Here is a 23,138-nt window from a genome sequence, read left to right as displayed (position 1 = left end):
GAAGACTTTAGACGATACTTTTTTCATACCGATTCCCAAATCAGGACCTATTCGGGAAATTTTCGCTTTACACCATAAATAAATTACTCACTTTACACGATGACCATTTTCGTATTTTAGAATTTCATGGATAAATAGTAAAAGAATTTTTTGTACAAGTATATATTTTATTACATTATACACAATACAATTATTTTCAATATTTGTATTATAATATATGGATAGGAACATTGGAGGGGACCCACCATACAAATTCCGAGTCCATAAAAATAAAGAAACAAAACACAGGTTACATAAAATGTTACAAAAGTAGGTAACATAGAATATAAATTATTAAGTAAGCAAAATAGATCAACTGCTATATCTTTCAAATCAACAATAATATTGATAAAAAATAAAGATGAACACTAAGGACGGGTTGTTTCGGAGAATTTGAACAATTCATCAAATTTCAACGTTCATTTTCAAGTTTTGTGAAAGATTTTTTCAAGTTCTGTATTTATTTCAGTTTTGTCAAACAACTAGCCTACAAAGATATAATAACAGAACTTGAATAGGACTTTCACAGAACCCGAAAATGAACGTTGAAATTTGATGAATTGTTCAAATTCTCCGAAACAACCCGTCCTAACTATAATATTAACTAATTACAATATGTTATAAGTTTTCTTGTATTACTTTTTTTATTTGAAGAGATACGATTGTTTTGCATTTTTAATTAATCTGTAACATGTAGGAGACCTCGAGTAAATCATGAAAGCAAAGATTAAAGTGGTAGTACCATATCGTCTCCTTTTTGATGTTAATAAACTAACCTGATCTAAAAGTAGTTCTAAAGAGTTTTTAAATTCATATTCAAGACTACTGGCAGCGTCTAGTGCGGACTTTAAATAAATATGAGCTTTTAATAAATGATTATTTACAGTATTCTGACTCTTGTCTTCATAATTAACATTGTCATCTATATTAATATTATGATATCGTACCAACAAATTTTCTAATTGTGACCATAAACTCAATATCATAGTTTTGGGGAATAATCACTTCAATTCACTATGAGAAAGTTCATTTGTTCCGACAAATACTTTGATATTCAGATTATGGTCAACTACAACTTGAGAACTTAAATATAAATGTTTATCTACATTATCAAAGTTTGTGGCGTATAAATATGTTATGTCATTTATAGTTTTTACATTCCACTCACCGAGTTTAATTTTTATTTGCATATTTATAACAAAATCACTATAATTCACTATTGTGTCACTTTGAAAGAAAAGTTCAACTTCTTCCTCGTGTCGGTGTTTTATTTTTAACTTCATATTTTCGGGATTCACTCTATCCAGTGCCTTTTTCTTTGTTAAATAACTTGGCAAACCTTTAAAAATACTTGGTGTAGATCCGATGGCCAATTTTGGTTTTTTAGGGTGCGATATAATATCCTTTTTGTCAAAATGATTGATGCAAATGGCAGCGAAAGCACCTGGAATCCAATGTTTGCGAGGAATGGCCCTGATCCATGACTGTCTGCGTTCTTCCTCTGCTGGAAATTTGAAGATGGTAACCGCTCCTTCCTTCTTCAGAGAACTGGTGTAATTTGCTTTGCATCCGGGAACACAGCACTTATGAGGCATCTGAAAATAATATCCATTAGTAAATATATTACGTATTTTCAAAACAAATCAAATTTCACTTTGAAAACAAATCAACAATCGAGTTGAAACGAAGTATCATTTCCAAGTGCCTACTAAAAACGTGGCGGCTTATGAATTGCCCTATTATTCTCTCAGAAAGCTCTACACATGTTATTACATAGTACTATTATGTAGATTATATTATATTATCTAGTAAATTACACCATTTCTAATGATAATCTGTACAGATCCAAAGCTAAGCGTCATCCGCCATTATGAAAGTTATTGAAAACATCATTTACTACGTTCAAATTGTAAATATATTTAAAATGTCTTACCTTGACGATCGTATATAACCACCAACGTATTGTTTTACAAAAATGAAGTATAAATATTGCAGAAACGTGATGTAAAATGTAAAATAACTACTTCAATCAGTTCCAGTTGCACACACTTTCCAGACGCCTACAAAATCCATACTGGCGCATAGAAAAAAGCTACCACGAAGTCCCAAAAACAGGACTCTTTGAATGTCAGTTGGTTTTCTACAGCACGGCCTTCTATAGAGATGGCAGTGCTCGAACCGATTTTGTTAATCAAGATGGCGTCAAGCGAAGTTATTGCTGCGCGCGTCCCTATGATTTCGGACCTTTTACGGAACGAACTTTAGAATATGAAAAAGCACAAAAACCTTCTTATGTGGGCTAAAAAATGGAATATAAGGATTTAATTATACGGCGTTAGAAGATACCGAAGGCTATCGCAATCATTTACGAACTTTGGAAGAACAATTTGATGTACTGTTGTCTAAGATTCAAGAAAATATCCAAAAACAGGACACAGGCGCGCGGCTGTCCCAGCAAAAACTAAGTTACAAATTCAACGGGGGATTCTTCTTCAGGTCTGATGTATGCACGGAGTTCCAAAAAATACGATATGATTGTTTATAAAAGAAGTGTTCGTTGCAGTAGTTGATGCCCTAAAATTTGTTATGAAGGTAAAAAAAATATAATTTTTTGAAACATTCAGATATTTGTTATTTAATAATAATAACTACTAAGTTACAGTGACATTACAAAAATAATATTATTAATTGGAGTGTCACGGGCATTCTTATTTTTGTAAAATTCTTGCTATTGATCCCAAATACAGGGATGGCTTTGATATAGATCGATAAATCTAAACATCATGTCATCCGACCACTTAATACATTTTTTCATGACCGGAAGGGAAATAAAAATCGCAAGCGACTTGAAACATATGTTCACACGTTTCGATTCGGCGGGAAAATCGAACGATGACTCATACTTGAACAACAAAAGTAGACGGGCTTTCAATTTTTGTCGTGCAACTAAAAACTTGATCAACTCTGATAAAAGGCTGTTCACACTTGTCGATTAGCTTTCAAGTGTCATTCAACTCCGACTTGATCAACTAAAATCGCCCTGAGAGAAAGGGGTATTAGACAAACTGGATGAAAAAAGGTGTGGTCTAAAACGATCATAAGGCACGATTAATTTTTATTAAAAAAAAACGATTTATTAGATAACAATGAGAAACAAGTTTTTCAGTAACCGAAAATGGAAAATAATAAATTTCAATAGCTATTATGTTAAAAAAACGCATAACCTGATCTTCTGTCTTTTCTCTGCGCCATGTTTTGACATAACAATTTTAAATAGAGGTTGTTAATTAAAAAAAAAAAAACAAATGAAAAAGCAATTTTTAATTCTAAGATTTATGTTTTTGGTTAAATAAGCGAAGAAATAATACTAACCTTAAAACATTCCCAGCAATAACAATGGCCGCCAAGTGCACAATCGTAAACATTAAAATGCCTTGTTTTCCATTCCCGGAAACTGAAATACTTACTTCTCATAATTATCTAACTGAGACAAAGTATTTTTTTCAATGTGCTTATTAACCATGTACCATACCTTTTTCGTATGACAATATATTTTTTTGCAAAAATAGTACCTAAAAAAAAAAAAACTTTCACCTGAAAGGGGTACCTGCTTACCGGAGTAAATTATAATACTTCTATATAAGGCAACTATTTTGATCTTATTTTGATCATTTTCATTTTAGCTTGACAGTTGGAATTCTATGATGATTTTGTGTGGCTTTTCAATTTGCGCTGGACATGTGTAAAAAATATTTACGGAAACTATAACCACCGTTTAAAGTGGCATTTTTGTCTAATCGGAAGTGCGGCATATATGGAATAACATTTTTTCATCCGTTTATGAAGGAAAATGTATAATTGGGTGTTACATGTTACAGCTACATTCTGAAAACGATTATGGCCTCTGGAGGGAGCGATCGCCAAACAGGCACGGTGCCTAAAACAAAGGCTCGAAATAATTCCAATGTTCCTCAAGAAGTTGTCACACCTACCCGTAGAGATATTCACTCTACAAATATTATGACGGTAAGCAAAATATTTGTAGACACTTTAGAATCATCAAAATTGCATACTGAACTTGCAGTGGTGGCATTTCGTATAATTGTGTGCAATTCATATTCCACCGGTGCAATTTGTATATCAGATTGAAAAGGCGGTAACTGTTTGAATTTTGCTGACTTAATGCCAAACTCTCTTACACGCTTTTGCCACACGAGACTTCTAAATTTAGATAAGTTTGCTTACGATGTTCCAAAATTAGTAGGCAGTGCATAGAACACAGTGTAACTATGGCCAGGTTCTAGAATTCGAAGTTACCATTTTGATATAAAAAGGACCTTCTTGAAGGTACGGTATTTGATAAAATGTTGTTAAAAAGAAGCCTTAGATATGGTGGATTTCACAATGACAGTAATTTATAAATACTCCCAACTTGTATTTTTAACAAAATTGCTCACCCTGAGATATGTTCTCAGTGTTAAGTTCTGTTCTTATTCGTGTTAGCAATTTGTTTGACAAATTACAATTACGTGTCTTCCTACGTGTTAAAATATTTTGTGAATGTTGTTATTAATAGGTATATCAAGTGTCTCGCCATAACACATTTACATAAATTCACATGAATGATTCACATTCTGCTCTCAGCAACATTGTGTTTATAATTGGGTGTTTAATAACATTGTATTTCCAATAACAGACATCTGTGGATTGGCTGTCAGTATCCGAACATAATACGAGATCATCACAGAACAAATCCCGCAAGCCGACCAACATACCAACAGACAATGATTTCGCTGAATTAGGTTGGTATTCAAGTCTATATAATATTTCCCATGATTACTCAATTAATGTTATCACATGTATAAAATAGTGTATTAGTATTACATTTTGTATTACAACCATATTATGTTAACTGAATTATTTACAAGTAGATTGTACTTGGAATAATTTTGAATAAAGTTTCCGAATTCCGCCTCACGCTTATTATGCAAAAAAATTAATAACAGCACTTGGTTTCAACTTAGTTTATGTCTGGGGAGATGGTAAAAGATGCATTGCATTCCATTTTTTCTCAATCGAAGTTATGTTTGAAGGTTAGGAAATACGCATAAATTATTAAAATAACCAAAAAATTTACAACCTAAAAACCTTTTTTGTTGTTTGTTTTTGGGGTGTTATGCCGTGTTGCGCTAACTCCTTCTTTAGCCGACGTTTCGGACAGCGTTGCAGTGTCCATCATCAGGGCAGATCCGGTAGATCCGAAGATGTGTGATGTGACACATCTTCGGATCTACCGGATCTGCCCTGATGATGGACACTGCAACGCTGTCCGAAACGTCGGCTAAAGAAGGAGTTAGCGCAACACAGCATAACACCCCAAAAACAAACAACAAAAATGCTTTTGGCCGTGAGAATCTAAAAACTAACCAACCTAAAAACCTATTTTGTTTATGTTTTACATCTCCACTGACTTAAATAGTTATTCCCAGTAGTAAGTAAGTTGAAATCTAGTGTTATTTTTTTTTTAATTGCATGTTGAGGCGGAATTCAGCAACTTACCTAATTTTGTATTGAACGTTGCAGTTCTCTTTGTCTACTTTAAATTTGTTTATTGTTAATTGACACTGCATGGAAAAAATATTGATAGACTGTGAATTGATTATTAATTAAGTAGGTAGGTATTTAAGTACCTACTTACAAATATTATGATTTTACAGGAAATTTTGCTTTCGATTTATATAAGAGAAGACTAGAAACATAATTTGGACATGAGGTCCGGTTCTTTGAACTGCCTGTAACCAGTGAGAATATGGCATCCCCAGTTGTAGTGTGTTGTGGGGCTGAAAGTACTGGGGAGGGGAAGGAGTGAGGAAGAAAAAGCTTTAAAAAAAGTTTTCAAAATGTTTCTTTAAATTGGTATGAAATTTTTTGAAGACATGACTCATGTGCAGTATTCACATAAAAAAAAACTTTAAATATTTATGCAGAGTGGATGCTATGCCCAGTATTGCCCTGGAGAAAGACCACCAATCAGAATAGATACTTTGCTTGAACTGGCTTTTGGCCTTGTTTGGTGACTAAATCTGAATAGCCAAGTACTTTCCCACCTTCCTCTACCCTTCTCCTTCCTCTGCTCACTATCCATTGGGATGCTGTAATTCCACTGTCTCCAGATGGTTGGGAGCAGTGTGGACTGTTGTGCTGTATTCACATAACAAAATGATGCATGCATTATGTTGACGTGTCTCCACCTATTATTGTGGTCTAATCAATGTATCCACCTAGATTCTTCCACGACTCACGAAGGCGGCAGCAGGTTCGTGCCAGTCCGCCCGCAGCCCCGCACTCTGGTGCTCCGCCAGCGCGACCTGCTGGACAGTGCCGAGGAAAGCGCCCCCTACGGCAGCATCCTAGGGGGACACAGCCCCCACACCAGTCACACGGCTATCATGATAGTGAACCCCACCACGCCAAACTCTAATCAGAATATGGTATGAGCAAGATCAACATTCCCAGATCACAAATAACCTGAAAATATTTGAAAAACTCCTACTACCATCATTACAAGAGGAAGATGTGGCTTGTACAATGATGGAGGACTTAGGTAGCGGCGGAATTGAACCCACCACACCTGCGTGGGAACCTGATCCATTTTTTTACTCGGCTACTTATAACTGGTCAATTGTTTGTTATATTTTTTTTATTTTTTTTATTTATTATTTAACATTATAAATGATTACAATATGCAGACTTATAAATAATTTTTTCGTTATTATTCTATTTCTCCATAAGTTGAGCTCCAGGAGCTCGTGTTTATGGGAGGAGTCTTTACATTTAGTTCTAATGATTTTTTAAACAATAATCAAAAACTTTTGAAATAAATACAAACATAATATTAACATGGGTACACAAATTAGAAAATTGTTTTTTTAAAGATAATTAAAATAATACATCTTTTTACAGATTAAGTAAGCGTGAGGAAATTAAGGGTACAATATATCAAGAAAATTTTTGAAAAATAGTTTTTTTTTAAAGACAATCAAATTAATATATATTTTTTACAGATTGAGTAAGTGTAAGAAAATTAGGGGTACAATATATCATTATCCAATTTGAGGGACTTAATTAACTTTTTGAATTGTTCATAATTCACAGTTTCGGTTACACTAATTTTATTTTTGGACAATAATGTATTGTACCATCTCACACCTAAATATGAATAGTGGTGCTGAGCCGTGGTCGTTCTAAGCATAGGAATGGCTATTAAGCCATTAGTTTTGAATCTATTGCTTATGCTATCTGAGGGGTGCATTTTATAAATAAAATATTCTTTATAAATTTGATATAAAGCGATTCTCTTATACAATTCTGTTATAGATGGTACATTGAATTCCTGAAATATCTCTAAAGTAGGGAGTCATATGGTTTTCTAAGGATGATTTTTATAATTATTCTTTGAATTGTAATTATTGGCTGTAAAGAAGCCTTAAAAGCCCCTCCCCACCCAATAATCCCGTACTGCAATAAGGACTGAATTAATGCATAATAAACAATTTTGATAGTTTTCTTATTTAAAATATTTTGTATATTATAGAAAATATAGATAAGTTTTCTTATTCTTTCAACAGTGAGATTAATATGGTCTTTCCATTTAACATTTTTATCTAGATACCAAGATATTTTATATTGGATTTATGATTTAGTTTCGCGCAGTCCGTATTACATGTACCGTCATTTACACAATTTTTAGAATGAATTGTTATGTTAATTAGGTTATTTGGCACATCTTCTTGTAGAGTGAAAGGAATACAATATGTTTTTTCTGTGTTAAGTGATAATAAATTGCCATCGAACCAATTTTTTATAACCTTCATATCCTGATTCGCTGCATTGGTAATTTCGATCCATGTCTTTTTTTCGATAATTATTGCAGTGTCGTCAGCAAAGGATATAAGTTTACCATTAAGTGATAATTTAAACATATGGTTAACGTAAATTATAAATAAAATTGGTCCAATAACAGTCCCTTGGGGAATTCCAAATTCTAAAGTTTCATCTACGCTAAGTGAGTTATTTAATTTTACTTTTTGGTTTCTTTTACTTTTTTTCTTAGATGGCTTTGCAGCCAATACCTTACCTTACCAATAATACCGATATCATTTAATTTATTAATTAGTTTTGTATGGGAGATACTATCAAAAGCCTTACGTAAATCAATGAAAATGCCAAGGCATTTATTTTTTTTATCTAATGCACGGTATATAGTTGAAGTTAGTTCTGCAATGGCATCATGAGTGCCTAGTTTCTCTCTAAATCCAAATTGGCTAGGACTAATTATTTTATTGTTTTCAATATAGTATAAAAGTTGCTTTTTTACGATCTTTTCGAAAATTTTTGCAATGTTTGAGACAACAGATATGGGTCGATAATTTGATATTTCTTCAGGGCTGCCAGATTTAAAAACGGGTGTTACAATAGATTTTTTATAAACGGAGGGGAATATTCCACTATTTAAACTAATATTTATAATGTGTGTAATTGGAATGCTTAATAATTCATTATAATTTTTCAATATTTCTACTGTGACTCCATCAAACCCTGGTGCAGATGCACCTTTTAATTCACTAATAATATTTTTTATGTCATCTGTTGTTACCGGTTTGAAAACTGACAGATTATTTTGTTTGTGACAGTCCTTTTCGAAATTATCTATTTTATAATTTTCATCGATTCGTGTAGCTAAATTTTGTCCGACGTTAGCGAAATATTTATTGAAGGCATTAGCACATTTTGTCGGTTCCATTAGGGCATTAATAGAATTTTTTCCGATATTAATTTTTTTAATTTGAGTTTTTTTGTTTTTTCTACTATTTATTTCATTTATTGTTTTCCATATATGTTTTACATTTTGTTTAGCCACATAAATTTCATTTTTGTAAAAGTTCTCTTTAGTTGTTTTTAGTAAACAGGTTAATTTGTTCCTAAATTTTTTATAATCTGTGTATATTTTTTTATCTAAATGAAATTTCTTTGTCAAGCGATATAACTCTTCTTTTTTTCTAATAGACACGATTAAGCCATGTGAAATCCATGGTTTTATTTTTTTGAATTTTGATTTAATTTTTATGGTTTTAATATCTGTTGATGCTGTAATATAATTGCATAGTATATTATCAAAAATATTTGCGCATGTTTCAGCACATGTTGATTCTAATACGGAACGCCATGTTTCTGTTTTTATTTTTAGGTTTAATTTATGATGGTTTAGTGAATTTTTTGTAAAAGTATTGCATTTTAAATCAATATGATTATTAATATTAAGTTTTTGTATATAGATGCAAGTGTGATGATCAGTAATATTATTTTTTAATATTATCGTGTGTAATTTGTCGGTATCTTTAGTGTTACTCCATATGTGATCGATACAAGATGGACGTTGACCCGTAATTTCTCTAGTATATTTATTATGTCATTCTCGAATTGAATATGGAATCATAGGATGGGGATCTGCTACACATACGTACCTACACAACCTGAATACGATTCAAAAAGGAATCATAAAGACCATATTGAAAGTACCAATTAGAACGCCTTCAATTGAAATATTCAATTCCTTTGACGTACCAAATGTACAGCAAATATATGCCAAAAATATATTATTGAAGCTCTTCAAAAATAACAAATCCTCTACTAGACTGTGTATGCATAACACTAGATCGAACAAAAATGATATAAAAAATATTCCAAGTTATAAAACCACATTCGGACAAAGAAACTATACATACTTTGCAACAAAACTCCATAACATCCTTCCCCAAGACATAAAACTAATAAAAAATCCTAATGAATACAAATCATTAATAAAAATATGGCTGAAAGAGGTCAATGAAAAAACCCTAATGAAAACACTAAAAACGATATAGAAGACACTAAAAACGACATAGAAGACACTAAAAACGACATAGAAGACAAATAAACCATATTTAAATAACTTTAGTCCGCCTCGGCACAGGACCCCCTAGTGAGGAGGACTAAGAAATACAATATTTTATACTTAATTTCACCATTATATTTTGTATGTAACAATTATCTTATATAGTCGCTAAAATTAAAAAAAAAAAAAAAAAAAATTTATACACAATATGAAATTCATTTCCGTCATATAATTGATAAATTCAGTTTTTATTCTGTTACTATTTTCGTTTGAAACATCTATGTTGAAATCGCCGATTATTGTTATGTTCTGTTTATTTTTTTTTGATAAGATAATGCTTCTCAATTCATCCATAAATGTGTACTCGTTTGATCCGTGTGTTCGGTAAATTGCAATAATATTAAAACACATTTTATTTACATTTAGATTAATATCTAAGCAATTAACTCGCTGCATAGGTACTTCTTCCACTGCGATGTTTGAATGGCAAAATTTAACAAATACAACAATACCACTATTTCTATTAATAGCACAAGATGTTGCGAAGTAGGTATATTCTGGTATGCAAAATTTATTGTATACGTTGGTGAATGCTTCAGTTAAAACTATAACGTCCGGTTTATGATTTAGTAAATTAATTGAGAGTAAAAATTCATTGAAATTTTGTTTCATTGATCTGATATTTAAATGGAGTACAGAGAATGAATTTGTTATTTTATCCACGATTTTATTACAATCTTTTAAAGTATGACAAATATATTCCGAAATATTAAGCGTTTTATCTAATTCCTCAGTGAAGAAATTATTCATTTTTAAAGAAATAAGGAAATAATATTGTTATAACTAATTGTCAAAAATGAATTTGATTTTGATGACAAACTATAAATTAGCAGCATATGTTCACGGATAATATCAAGGTTGACTTGAAATAGATTTGGTGACAATATTGAACAACTTAGCATTATATTACTAGTGATGATATTATAAAGATGATACATACTATGTAGTATATTAATTTTGTTTTGTATAAATAATATTTTACAAACATTAACACTTTGAGAGTAGGCTAATATTTTAATGCTTTGTTTTTGTCTTAAAATTTTACAGAAATAGTTAATTAAATATTTTTTGGATATTACTGATAAATCGTTATCTCTTCGATGGTAGATTAATAACATTGAAATGTTTCTCAATTGTTTTAAAGTTTTAGTATTAATAGCTAAATTGTGCGAAAAGTCAGAAAAGTGTGAAAAGTCAGAAAACAAGCGTATTTGAAACAAAAATATAAATTTTGGTATTGAGTTTTTAATCTCGTTAAGAATTTTAAAGTTAGTTATTAAGAATGTTAAAGTAGGTACATACCTATTCATAATTTATACGCCCTTGGGCAATAGTCATCATTTTTTTTAAATACATACAATTTTTGCTATTTGCTTTATGATTTGTATCGTTTGTTGACTTGAAAGTGTTGTTTTGGAAATCACAATTTTTGCATTTCTCTTCTTTGTTTTTATTGGGACAGTCTTTCCAAGGATGGTCCATGGCGCAGTGCAGGCACGAAGCATTCTTGTCCTTATTAAAACAGTTGACAGCTGAATTTCCAAATCTCAGGCAATGGAAGCATTGCATTATTGGATTAGCATCCTCCACCCGCACTCTGTGGTATCCAATATTAATTTTCTCTTTAGAAATGAGATATTTCCTAAGTTTTCCACTTGTTTCGACTATATAGTTTGTAAGATTGTTTTGTCCTTTTGGTTTAAGCATTTTTACTAATTTTACTGAGTTTTTCGGATTTTCATCCATGATGATTTTAATTCCATCATTTTGGGTTTTTAATGATTCTATTATTTCTTCTTCTGATAGGTCGATAGGTAGGTTTCTGATGAATAGTTTAGGATTTTTTTTTTCTAATTCTTTCGCGATCAAATTATTTTTGAAGACTATATTTATTTCTTCTGTTAGTTTTTTTGCGTGATCATTTTTGGGGCAAGAGATGATTAGTTTCTTATTTGATGCTTTTTGTACTCCATTTACTGCAATCCCCAAATGCGATGTTTTAATTTTTTTAACTATCATGTCTCGAATATCATCAGAAGTTGTATTAGTATTTTCACTTGCAATTATTAATGAGTATTTGGCCTCTGGTATAGGTATTGAGAGGGTTGACTTGTTGTACGTTGTATTAATTGATTCCTTTTTTTCCTTAAATAATTTTCAATTTTTTCTGAATGTTTTTCTTCATTTAATATAAGTTTATTTTGTAGCTCAATTATTTTTTCTTGTAGTTGAAGTTTTTCCTTGCACCATATTTCCTCTAGCTGGTGTATATCTTGTTCTATGTTACTTCTTTGTTTTGCCTCTTTGACAGATGAGCATTTTCCAATTTCAATTTTAATTGAGTCAATTAATGATTGGACACTTCGGTCCATAATGAGTTATTTTTTTGCGGGCTGTCTGGTGACTAAACGCAGCCAGCCTGCTTTATTTTTGCAACAACAATATGTTAAACTGGGTATCACTGTGGTTTGTGGTTACTGAGTTTATCGAAATTTCTGTCCGTGCGAGCTGCACGGCAGCAGAAACTAGACTGAGTTAGTAACTTATGTATATAGTTAGCTATTATTCATGTATTATGTTACACTTACACACATAAATTGTCAATTTCCTTTGTAAAAGCCTGATAGGGCGCCAATGAATAATAAATAAATAAATATTAATCCTTGGTGTGCGCAGACTCGAATTTGAATCCTGGATTGTGTACTTTTTAATAAACACAACTTTCATAAACAATAGCTCTGTATAATAATACTAGGTTATCCATGTCTATTTCTCTTTATGTACGTAATATAAATATTCATAAATTCTTATTTTATTGAAGCACTATAGACAGCGCCGCAATTAGCTTGCGTACACCAAGGGTTAAAGGATTTAAGAAACTAAAATACATTTAGCCCTTTTTGATACAGTTTGATATAGGCTTTGAACTCTGAAACAACTTTCACAAGTCACAATAATAAACTCCTCCCAACCGTCTGGAGCCAGTGAGACTATGGTATCCCCAATTGAGTTATGTTGTGATGCTGAAGGTAGTGGGAAGATGAAGGAGATGGGAAGAGGAAGGTGGGGAAGTACCTTAATTCCAGGGAGATACTGAAAGTATCTACCGCCTTGGAACGTGCCGCTAACATACTATGTATTATTTTTAAATTAATAAATTATTATGAAATAACCCTAAATAAGTTAATTTGAATGAATTTACTTCGTATCCACTCAACCACAGAGGCCATCAAATAGCCAACAAATGGATGATAATTATTAAATTACAAGACATTTACAAATAAATATTTTATCTTATATTAATTATAGTCTAAATTGTATATTTCGTCATTCAGAATAGTTCGGGTTCGGGCGCGAGGAACAACGTGCGGGGCTCCTCGTCGAGCCGCGAGGGCTCCTACAGTAACACAGCCCCCGTGTGTCCCCACCCGGCCGGCGGCGGCCCAAAGCCCACCAACACCGCCCACGATCCCCATGATTCTGTCTACCAGAATGGCGGCAACGGCCAGACACACGGCAATGAGAATATGGTGCAGAATCAACAGGAACATAACATGGTATAATATTTTAACTTTTTGTGAAAATTTAGACAAAGAGCGTTGTCAAATGTGGTGGATAACAATGATATTGATGAGCTTGTGGAAGAGCACACTCAAGAGCTGACCACAGAAGAGCTTATGGAGTTGCATTGGTTTCACACCAAGAAGTTATGGAGGTGAGTTTGTTAGTGGAGGAGGAGGAAGTAGCAGAGCAACAGTTTTCTGGCGCAATAAGAGAAATGCTAAAAGCATGGGAAACTGTTGCAACGTAATTATTTAAATAAATGTAAAAAAAATTGGGTATTTTTGGCATGGAATGCATTATAGTATTTTACATCTCTAAATAGTATAAACAAAGTCACTATCCGCTTCTCTGTTTGTGAGCTTAGTCCTTCTAAACTATGCAACGGAGTGTGATAGGGTTTTTAGTATCATTTAGAGTTTTAGAGAATTTCTTCCGGAAGGTTTATATATATAATACAAGGATATTTTATTTATTGAAAGTAGAGAAAAGTCGAGCATCACCGACTACATGTCAGCTAGTTGATTTATATGGGAAAAATTGTTTGGTTTAATGAGTGTTTCACATAACGAACGAATGAAGCTCATTATGAGAGGTTCTACTGTATATCATCACTTTAATTTGACAAGGTTGTAACTGAACATTACCTTATTCTGAGTTATGGGGTTCCAAACATTACAATGTCAATTTCTCATAACAATTGCTAAATTTATGGTTTGATCTAATGTGTTAATAGTATTTTAGTTCTTCACTACAAACAAAGAAAATAAATGTACAAATTGGATGTATATTTTTATTCTTGAACATACCTACTTGTGAAGTTAGAACCAAGTTCGACCAGCAAGGACACAATACGAGGGTGGTCTGAAAAGTTTCCGACCTAACAATGAAACAAGAATTTTTTTCTTTATTTTTCTACATGGTCTCCTTGTAACTCTACACACTTCTCCCAGCGATTCTCCTATCTCTCTAACCCGTCCAAATAGTAGTCGGCGTTTTTCTCTGCAAAATAATTGTTCACAAAGGTGATTGCCTCCTCATCTGGCGTATAATGGTGTATCCAAGTTTCATCTACAGTAATTAATTGGCACCAAAACTCGGATTTATTGCGCCTAAACTGCGCCAACAGAGCGTTGGAAATGTTCATTCGAACACGTTTTTGGTCTAACGTGAACAAACTCGGCACCCAACAGCTTTCTGTACAGCTTTCTCATGTCTAAATCTTGATTTAATATGTGACAGACATGTTCTTTGGACATTTTCATAACCTCTGCTATCTCTCTCACTTTAATTCGGCGGTTGTCTAACACTATTTGGTGAAGTTTAGCAATGTTATCGTTAGTAGTTGCAGTTTTTGGACGTCCTGAACGTTCATCGTCTCCCATGCTCTTACGGCCACTTTTAAATTCAGCTTACTAAAATTTCACTGTGGTAAATGATGTCCCCATACACAGAGTCCAACTCATCTTTGATTTGCGTAGGCGTATTGCCTTCAAAAACAAAAATTTAATAACAGCTTTATACTCAATTTTTTCCATTTTCACGAAAACACACACATCGACTCACTCAAACGACTGTAAACTAAAAACTGCACGTCCAAAATGGCCGAAACTTTGGTGAGTAACTGTCAAAAGATGCACAACTACATTCACTAACTTTTATTGACGAGTACCGCCATCTTTGCGTTGAGGTCGGAAACTTTTCAGATCACCCTCGTATATAATTTTACAAGGTTATAACGTCCTTTTTGATCCTTGTTCAACTGACATTTTGTTCCTAACTCACAGTTAGAAACAAAATGGTTTGTTTCAAAGTTTTGTTGTGTCTTTATTTTCATTATTATTAACCCTTCAGGCATCTGACATATTGCCCGTTATATTTCTTAAAGATGATGTCAGAAAGTTGGAGAACAGATCTTTGTCAAAATAAATTAAAAATAAAAGTCTGATATTAGAACTCTGGCACATTACTAACTTTGTTAATACTCAACAGAATTACTTTTGGACATAGATATGAGCTAAAGAAACGGTTTCCCATTCAAAGGTTATTTTGGTCCAAATTGTCAGTTAGAACCTTGTCAAACCATAGTGACGATGTGTATTTATTAATGTTATTTGCATAGAATTAATATTAAAATTGTATGATACCAATTTAAGTCGGCAGATTTCCAAAATAATTGGATTGCCACAACTAATAAAATCAAATTGTCAACAATTCCAATGATAATGAGTTCTTTCTGCAATATTTTCGGGAACCGGATAAAACAGAACGATGGCAAAACAGAACAGATAAAATAATAGAACAGAACAAACAGAATATGAACAGAACAGATAAAATGACCGGTCAGTGGTTGAGTGGGCATAGCGCTTGGGTCTCACCCGAGCGTCGCGTGTTCGATTCCTCGGCTGGCTAAGTCCTCCATCACAACACAAGCAACATTTTCGGCTTTCTGTGGTGGTAGTAGGAGATTTTCAAACATTGTTGGGTTATTCGTAACCCGGGAATGTTTGTCTTTCTTTAAAAAAAAAAAAAAAATAGGTTAGGGGTTAAATTAGTTTAGTTAGGTTTTTTTTTTTCACTTCTCCTAACTTTTCTGTTTTTTGATGGAATCGATATTTTCAACGAGATGTTTTCCATGATCAGCTCCCGCGGACGGAGGCTGCGCGTTCCACCGGAGACAGCATGGTGGCCGCCTGCCCTGACACGGCTCGTGTGGAGCAGCGTCTCGGACAGATCCGAGAGTACATCCGTGTCACCTCCACCCTCGTGGACAGCATGAGGAACTCGGAGGATGAGGTGAGCCATTCCCCCATCAGATTTACTGAAGCTCATCCGTGCAGATTGCCCAACAAACTTATAGTAGCGTGCAGGGGGGCTTTATTCAAACTTAAAGTATTACTTTGAAGAGATGCGCCAGTGCCATAACTTGCCATGAATTCTCAAGAATGTTATGAGTCGGATTGGGTTATCTAACTAACTAACCATCACACTGTTTCTCTGCAAGGGAGGCAGAGAGGAAGGACCGCCAAACAACTCGGTCTTGGCACACACTCCTTGCCCCATTCACATTCTTTCTCTTCTATTATTCTGACTCTTGACATGGCCCAACTCAAGTATCTGGGCGTCCCTGACTTCTTCTACCATTCACATTTGAGTCATATATTCTCCTTACACTCCTTTCTTCGTTTATTCCCTCTACATGCCCAAACTAGTGATGCAACGGAAGTGTCTGAACGGAAGCAGAAACGGAAACAGATGTCAAAAGTAAATCTTAGTGGAAGCGGAAGCGGAAGTGAAAAACTTGCGGAACTTCTGCAGAAGCGGAAGCAGAGCTCTGTTGCATCACTAGCCCAAACCATCTGAATGTCCCTTTCTTAATCTTACTCATTTCTCACACTATCATACGTGGTTTTACCACACATACACCTCTGCCAGTTCCATGCCTCACTGCCATACATCAGGGTAGGTACCCACACTCCATTGTTGTTCAGTCCTCTATTAATGGAGTTATGTACCTACTCTTACCCTTCTTTCATTATCACTATCAGCCTTTCCACTTCTTCTCTCCAAATACACAAACCCTTTCGCCTGCTCCATGTATTCATCATTCACAACTTCTCAATATAAATATAAAATAAGCATAAAAAGCCAACTACTGAAATACTAGAGCTATGGCTACCAAAATTGTTATTATATTATATTACTAACCTGACCCAAGTTATTGTATTCTTATCACTACCTAACCCCGATAATTCGAACCCCAGTGATTCGAAAAAATGCGTAATTGAAATTTTCGCCAGAAAATTATTTTAATACATAATGTTTTTTAAATTCGAAGTACGACTTTTTTTTAAATTTCGATTTATGATCAAATATATTGTATTTTTACGATTTTACTTTGAAAATTTGAATCTGCGAAAAACTGGATATATTTCGTTTTAGTATGAATTTACTTTGAATAACTGAACTTGAAGGGCCGACCGCGACGGAAATCAGTTGCGAATATTCGATTTACACGGGAATAAGTCGTATTATTACGAATTTACACCAAAGAACCTATTCCGAATTTAAAGAGACGGCCGCGAAACTTGGTTTTCGCCACTTTTTTTGTTTTCTTAAAATTTCAAATTACATGAAAATTCATTAAGTCTCCTGGATTTCGAATTAACGGGGTTCTACTGTAATAGGAAATATTATCATGTTATTATAATGTTATCTATAGAATTAAACAACTTCCTTACTTCAACCAGTTGAATAATGTACGTCGTGAAATAAATTTGATGTTGTACAGTTACGAACAAGACTGATCTCGTTGAGGCGCTGTAACGATTTGCTAATGGGGACGGTTGGGAGTGTTTGCCAGGAGCCTGAAAGAGGTGAAAGGGAAGAGGTCGACAGCGACGTCGCAGACCTGATGGCAACCCTGAGCCACCTCAAAGACAGCGAGAAAAAGCTGGAAGACATACTAACAGCATATGGTGATAAATGGTCAGACGATGAAGATGAAGGCATCCTGGAGACTAAGGCTGTATGCCACGAACCTGAAACAGCAAAGACTTCGGAGTCTTCTCAAAATCAAGATTCTGAAGTGTCCATTCTGAAGGATTGGACTCCTGTGAGGTCCAACGATAGTGTGACTATCACCGATGTAACGGAAGCCAGTGAATCTAGCTTGAAAGACCAGGTGAATTATTGATGGAGCTGTACTCAAAGCTTGGACAATTCCCGCTACCGATGTTTGATTTGTTTTGCTGTTTGGTTGCTGTGTTTTTGCATGATACAATGATACAATAACCCTTATAAATGCGCAAACATTACTTTTGGATAGTTAAGGTTTCATTTGTAGGTGTTTTTAGATTCACTAATTCAAGTTAGAGGTATGTTGATCTTTAACCGTAACCGTTGTTAGCACAAAAAATAATTGTTCTTCAATGACCAACAATATTGACTGAAAAGTCAGAAGGAAAGTAGCCTCACGTAAATCACCTTCTTGGTATTCTGACAAAAGGAAATACGCATTATATAAGTGATAGTGATAAATTAAAAAAATATTTAATTTCACCTTAATTTTAAAATCTTATCAAGGTAGATGTAACTGGATGTGCCGGGTGACATTTAAATGCTAGAAATCATTTTCAAGGTGCATTTAACAACAAAAGAGCAAGGACACCTACCAATTTGTTTATGACTTATTTATAATGCAATGAAGAGAGAACAAGCCGAATATCTTAAGTTAAGAGTCCATTCGATTTTAACAGATTAATTAACATATTATAATCCTTATTCTCTTTATAAAAAGTGTTACATATTCCCTTCTGCCCTTTTACAGTTGGTATATAATGTGCTATATTATTGTCATAGATACTAAAAACAAATTGATATTATTTGAAATAACAAATGTAATTTGATTTTCTTATCATTATCAACGCTTAATAGATATCACTTCTGCATTACTGAAATGTTTGATAATTTCATTGCTATACCAATGCAGGCTGACATGTTCAACAAAGCAAAGATGTTCTTGTCAGCTGTTTTATTCTAAAATATTTGTGTATAATTGTTTTCTTAACCTTGATGTCTTGCAAACCTAACGTTTTGGCCTCTTTTTGAAAGTGTATATACAAATAATGTTGGTTTTACACAAGATGTGTGTTTTCGTGTCACCAATTGTGTGATGACCTGATTGTATGATTGGATTGGATTAAATCTTTTTAACATACTCAAATAACACGCAAGATAAAACATTGAATGTATTTTTGATATAAGTTTGGTGCCATGTTCGACAAACAATGCAATGTACAGTCTCAGTTTTAAATATATAGTACTTTAATTAGTTCAGATTTATAATTCGCAGAGAGATGCAAGAAATTCAGAGACGGTGTTGATGTATTTTGTTTGTGTTGGGACATGTTCAATGTTGTGAAACCCTATCCTTTCTTCCTATCAAACTGGAATCAGTGTTGACCCCTTTATTGTGATAATTATATTTGTGGTAACCCTGACGTTGCATGCCTTATAGGAGGCTATCCCTCGCCCCCCCTCCGCTCAGAGCAGCGTGTCGGCGTACAGCGACAATGACCTGTGGCAGAACGAACTAAAGGCGAACATGGAGATATCGCAACTGCGGCTGGCAGCTGCTTTACAAGAGCAGAAGAGACTGCTTAAGTATCAGGTATGTGTTCTTATATATTTCGTGTAAGTATAATACTGTAAAAAAATTTTCAGGCAGGAAAAATACTATCTTGGGATATTTGCGCTCTTGCTTGCTTATGTACTGGGGATGGTTCATTTGTGTTTTGACTTTAAGAGTACAAGCAGCCTATTGGTCAATTTAAAAAATTGAAAGCACCAATCAATGCGGCTTGTGCTGTTCAACTAAAAATGCCAAAAAAAACGTATTTTGAAATTATTGGCTCATACGCTGTATTTATTTATTTATTGCATATCACTATACATAAAACACTTTTTTTTTCTCATAAAAATCAACAATATTGAACTTACAACTTATCCAGCTCTCTGTCCCAACAGCTAATCAGGTTGTGAGCATTTTTTTTTGTTTTTTATGTACCACCCCCCCCCTGTAATTACACAGCATTTATTATGTTCTTCTTTATTCTACGTTTAATTACAATGAATTTATCCTTCCAGGCCGATGCTAAGGAGCAACTTGCTGAGATGCATCTCTCCCGCAACGGCCATCAGGAGCATCACGCGGGGTCCTCGGGGGGTGACCTGCACGAGCATCAACAGCACCAGGGCTCCTCGGGACCTTCCAACTACCATCACCAGCCCCTAGCCCATCAAGGTCAGGCTGCCAGGGTTTACGGCTCTAACCAGATCGGAGTGGCAACCACGCTGCCTCACGTGACCGATGGAAATCAGCACAACAATAATGTAACCATTATTTCATTTTAAAGCTAGATGATCACAAATTTCCTACTATTTAATATGAAATTTTTCCCATAAAAATCTATGTAAAATACGATAATGCATTCCACGGCAAAAAATACTCAATTTTCTTTGTTTTTATGTTTATTCAAATAAAACTACATACTTATAAATTGTTAAGGAGCAACCTGGAATTCAATGTCGATTTGCAAAAACAATTAAAAAAATCGTATTAATATTCAACATAAATAATTTACCATTGTTTTTGCCGACGCTTCAAACTTTGGTGAAAATGTGACATAGCATTATAATTGAATAAATTTGCCACCTCCTGGCCAAAGTTTCATCCAAGCCGAAGTGAGGGTCCTCTTGGTAACCCCTTCCCACGCCTTGTCAATCATCTTGAGACAAGTAACGATGTGAAAGTAATCTTTCCAAAACTCTCTGACAGTGAGTTTTTTTTGTCTTGATTGACTTGTCCCAGTCATCTCAAAACAACGCTCGAACAACAGCAAGTTGATACTATGTATACAGACTTCTCTGAGGCTTTCGATCGCGTAATACACTCAATTCTTTTAAAAAAGCTCGTCCTACTTGGTATACACAGTGACCTGCTTAGATGGATTAAATCTTACATTAGTAACCGTAATCAGGTAATCTTAATCAACGGTGTCTTCTCAAAATCTATCGAGGTAAAATCTGGTGTCCCCCAAGGGTCCTACCTAGGTCCGCTAATGTTCAACATTTATATAAATTACATTGAACTATATGCCGATGACATGAAAATATTCAAAGTTATTCGATCTCTTTCGGACTGCGAAGCGTTACAAAGTGTCTAGATATCAATGTTTCTAAATATCACACTATGACATTCACCAGAAATAAACACGTAATTAAGTACTCATATTCACTCAACAATGAACCTGTCATCTCTAAAACGGAATGTAAAGACCTCGGCGTTTACCTTGATAGCAAACTTATATATAATAAGCACATTGACTATATCGTTAATAGGTCGTATAAATATATTATGTACCTACAAATTCAACAATAACTTTGAGTGTACATCTGAAACTTTGCAGCAAAGACGAGTGGTAGCCGACTCAAAATTTATACACAGATTTATAAACAATGACATCGACTGTACCGAACTTCTGTCCCTTATTAACTTCAACATACCTTTGAGACGTACACGACATACAGTGCTATTCCACACGCTTAATTATAAAACAAATGCAGCATCTAATTCGCCAATTAACCGAGCTCTTCATACTCTAAATAATATTTGTCTAAACTCTAACATTGACATTGTTTCGGATTCACTGCCCAAATTCAAATGTGGCATCATGTCGATAATTTAAACTGTTCAATGCGCATACATACAGACACACACACACACACACACACACACACACACACACACACACACACACACACACACAAACACTCACACATACATTACACACACTCCTATATACTACACACGTCAGCTGGTAATTAAGGAATAAACATACCACTTATCAAACATTACAAGGAAACATATCATAGGTACTCAACATGAAGTATCTTATTCCTGTATATTGTTTCATCTCTGTAAATCATGTACTGTTTGTTTCTATAATATAAAAAAAATAACATTAATTATGATAATGAAGAGCATTCAAAACATCCAAAAGTATTCCGAAGAAGGTTTTGAACAGGATAGTAATGTTCCTTGTGTAAAAAGCAACAAGGAATCAACAGGTATACGGTTATGGGATTCAGGGAACCATTACATTAATTATGACATTAATTTTTTTAAACGATCAAATTTGCAAATTTGATCTTTTGGTGGGAAGGAGCTTATTAAAAAATTCCTGATTTTAATACAAGGGTGATTTGAGGTCTTCGCTCAGCAAAAAGACAGACGAAATGATCTTCTCTATTACAGTAGAACCTCGTTAATTCGAAATCCACGGGACAAGAAAATCAAATTTCGAAATAACAAATTCCCATGTAATTCGAAATTTTATAAAACATATTAAAAAAGACGCCAAAAATCGATTTCCTCAGCCTCCCCTTCAAATTCGGGTAGTATCTTTCGAGTAAATTCGTATTAATATGAATTATTTCCGTGTAAATCGAATTTTCGCAGCCGAAAACAGCAGCGGCTCAGTTATTTAAAGCAAATTCGTAAAAATACCACACATTTTTGATAAATCAAATTTTCACACCCTTTAAATTCATAAAAATACTATAGTATGTATCGCGAAATCTCTATTTCCGTGTAAATAGAGATTTCGCAACCAAACCCTTTAAATTCTGATATTTGGTGTAAAATTGTAAAAAATACGAAATTTTTCCGCGTAAAACGAATTTTCTCGGCCCTTCAAACTCAGATAATCTAAATAATTTCTAAAAATATGACATTCCAGTGTAAATTGATTCAGATCTACAAAATAACAATACTAATTAGGATGATGATTAAAAATAAATTTTTCGGCATTTTACCGCCACGGCTGTCTTTCAAATTCAGACTTACGAAATTTTATGATTTATTTTCGCAAAAATCGAATTTTTTCGAATGACGGACAAAAATAAATTAACAAAAATTATTATTAGTTACTACGTTACCACTTTATGAATGCTCAGTGAACCATATTATTGTGTTCAATTC

The 23,138-nt window shown here is 33.8% G+C and overlaps 1 protein-coding gene across 1 annotated transcript in view; it reads left to right on the top strand.

Annotated features, from left to right (window-relative positions):
• Positions 1-3,743: 3,743 nt before the first annotated feature.
• Positions 3,744-23,138, top strand: part of LOC149409308 (uncharacterized) — a 36,512-nt gene continuing 17,117 nt past the window's right edge. Inside the window, exons 1-8 of the mRNA XM_089649766.1 lie at positions 3,744-4,065; positions 4,736-4,841; positions 6,325-6,530; positions 13,369-13,590; positions 16,238-16,390; positions 17,886-18,278; positions 19,614-19,766; positions 20,243-20,488. Of these exons, the coding sequence (XP_089505892.1) occupies positions 3,937-4,065; positions 4,736-4,841; positions 6,325-6,530; positions 13,369-13,590; positions 16,238-16,390; positions 17,886-18,278; positions 19,614-19,766; positions 20,243-20,488 (1,608 nt within the window). The 5' untranslated portion in view covers positions 3,744-3,936. The remainder of the gene's footprint in view (positions 4,066-4,735; positions 4,842-6,324; positions 6,531-13,368; positions 13,591-16,237; positions 16,391-17,885; positions 18,279-19,613; positions 19,767-20,242; positions 20,489-23,138) is intronic.

Source organism: Hesperophylax consimilis, chromosome 31 (assembly GCF_061612785.1).
Source record: "Hesperophylax consimilis isolate HC1 chromosome 31, BYU_Hcon_1.0, whole genome shotgun sequence".
NCBI lineage: Eukaryota > Metazoa > Arthropoda > Insecta > Trichoptera > Limnephilidae > Hesperophylax > Hesperophylax consimilis.
The sequence above is the reverse complement of the archived record's forward strand: the minus strand, read 5'-3'. Positions and strand labels throughout refer to the sequence as shown.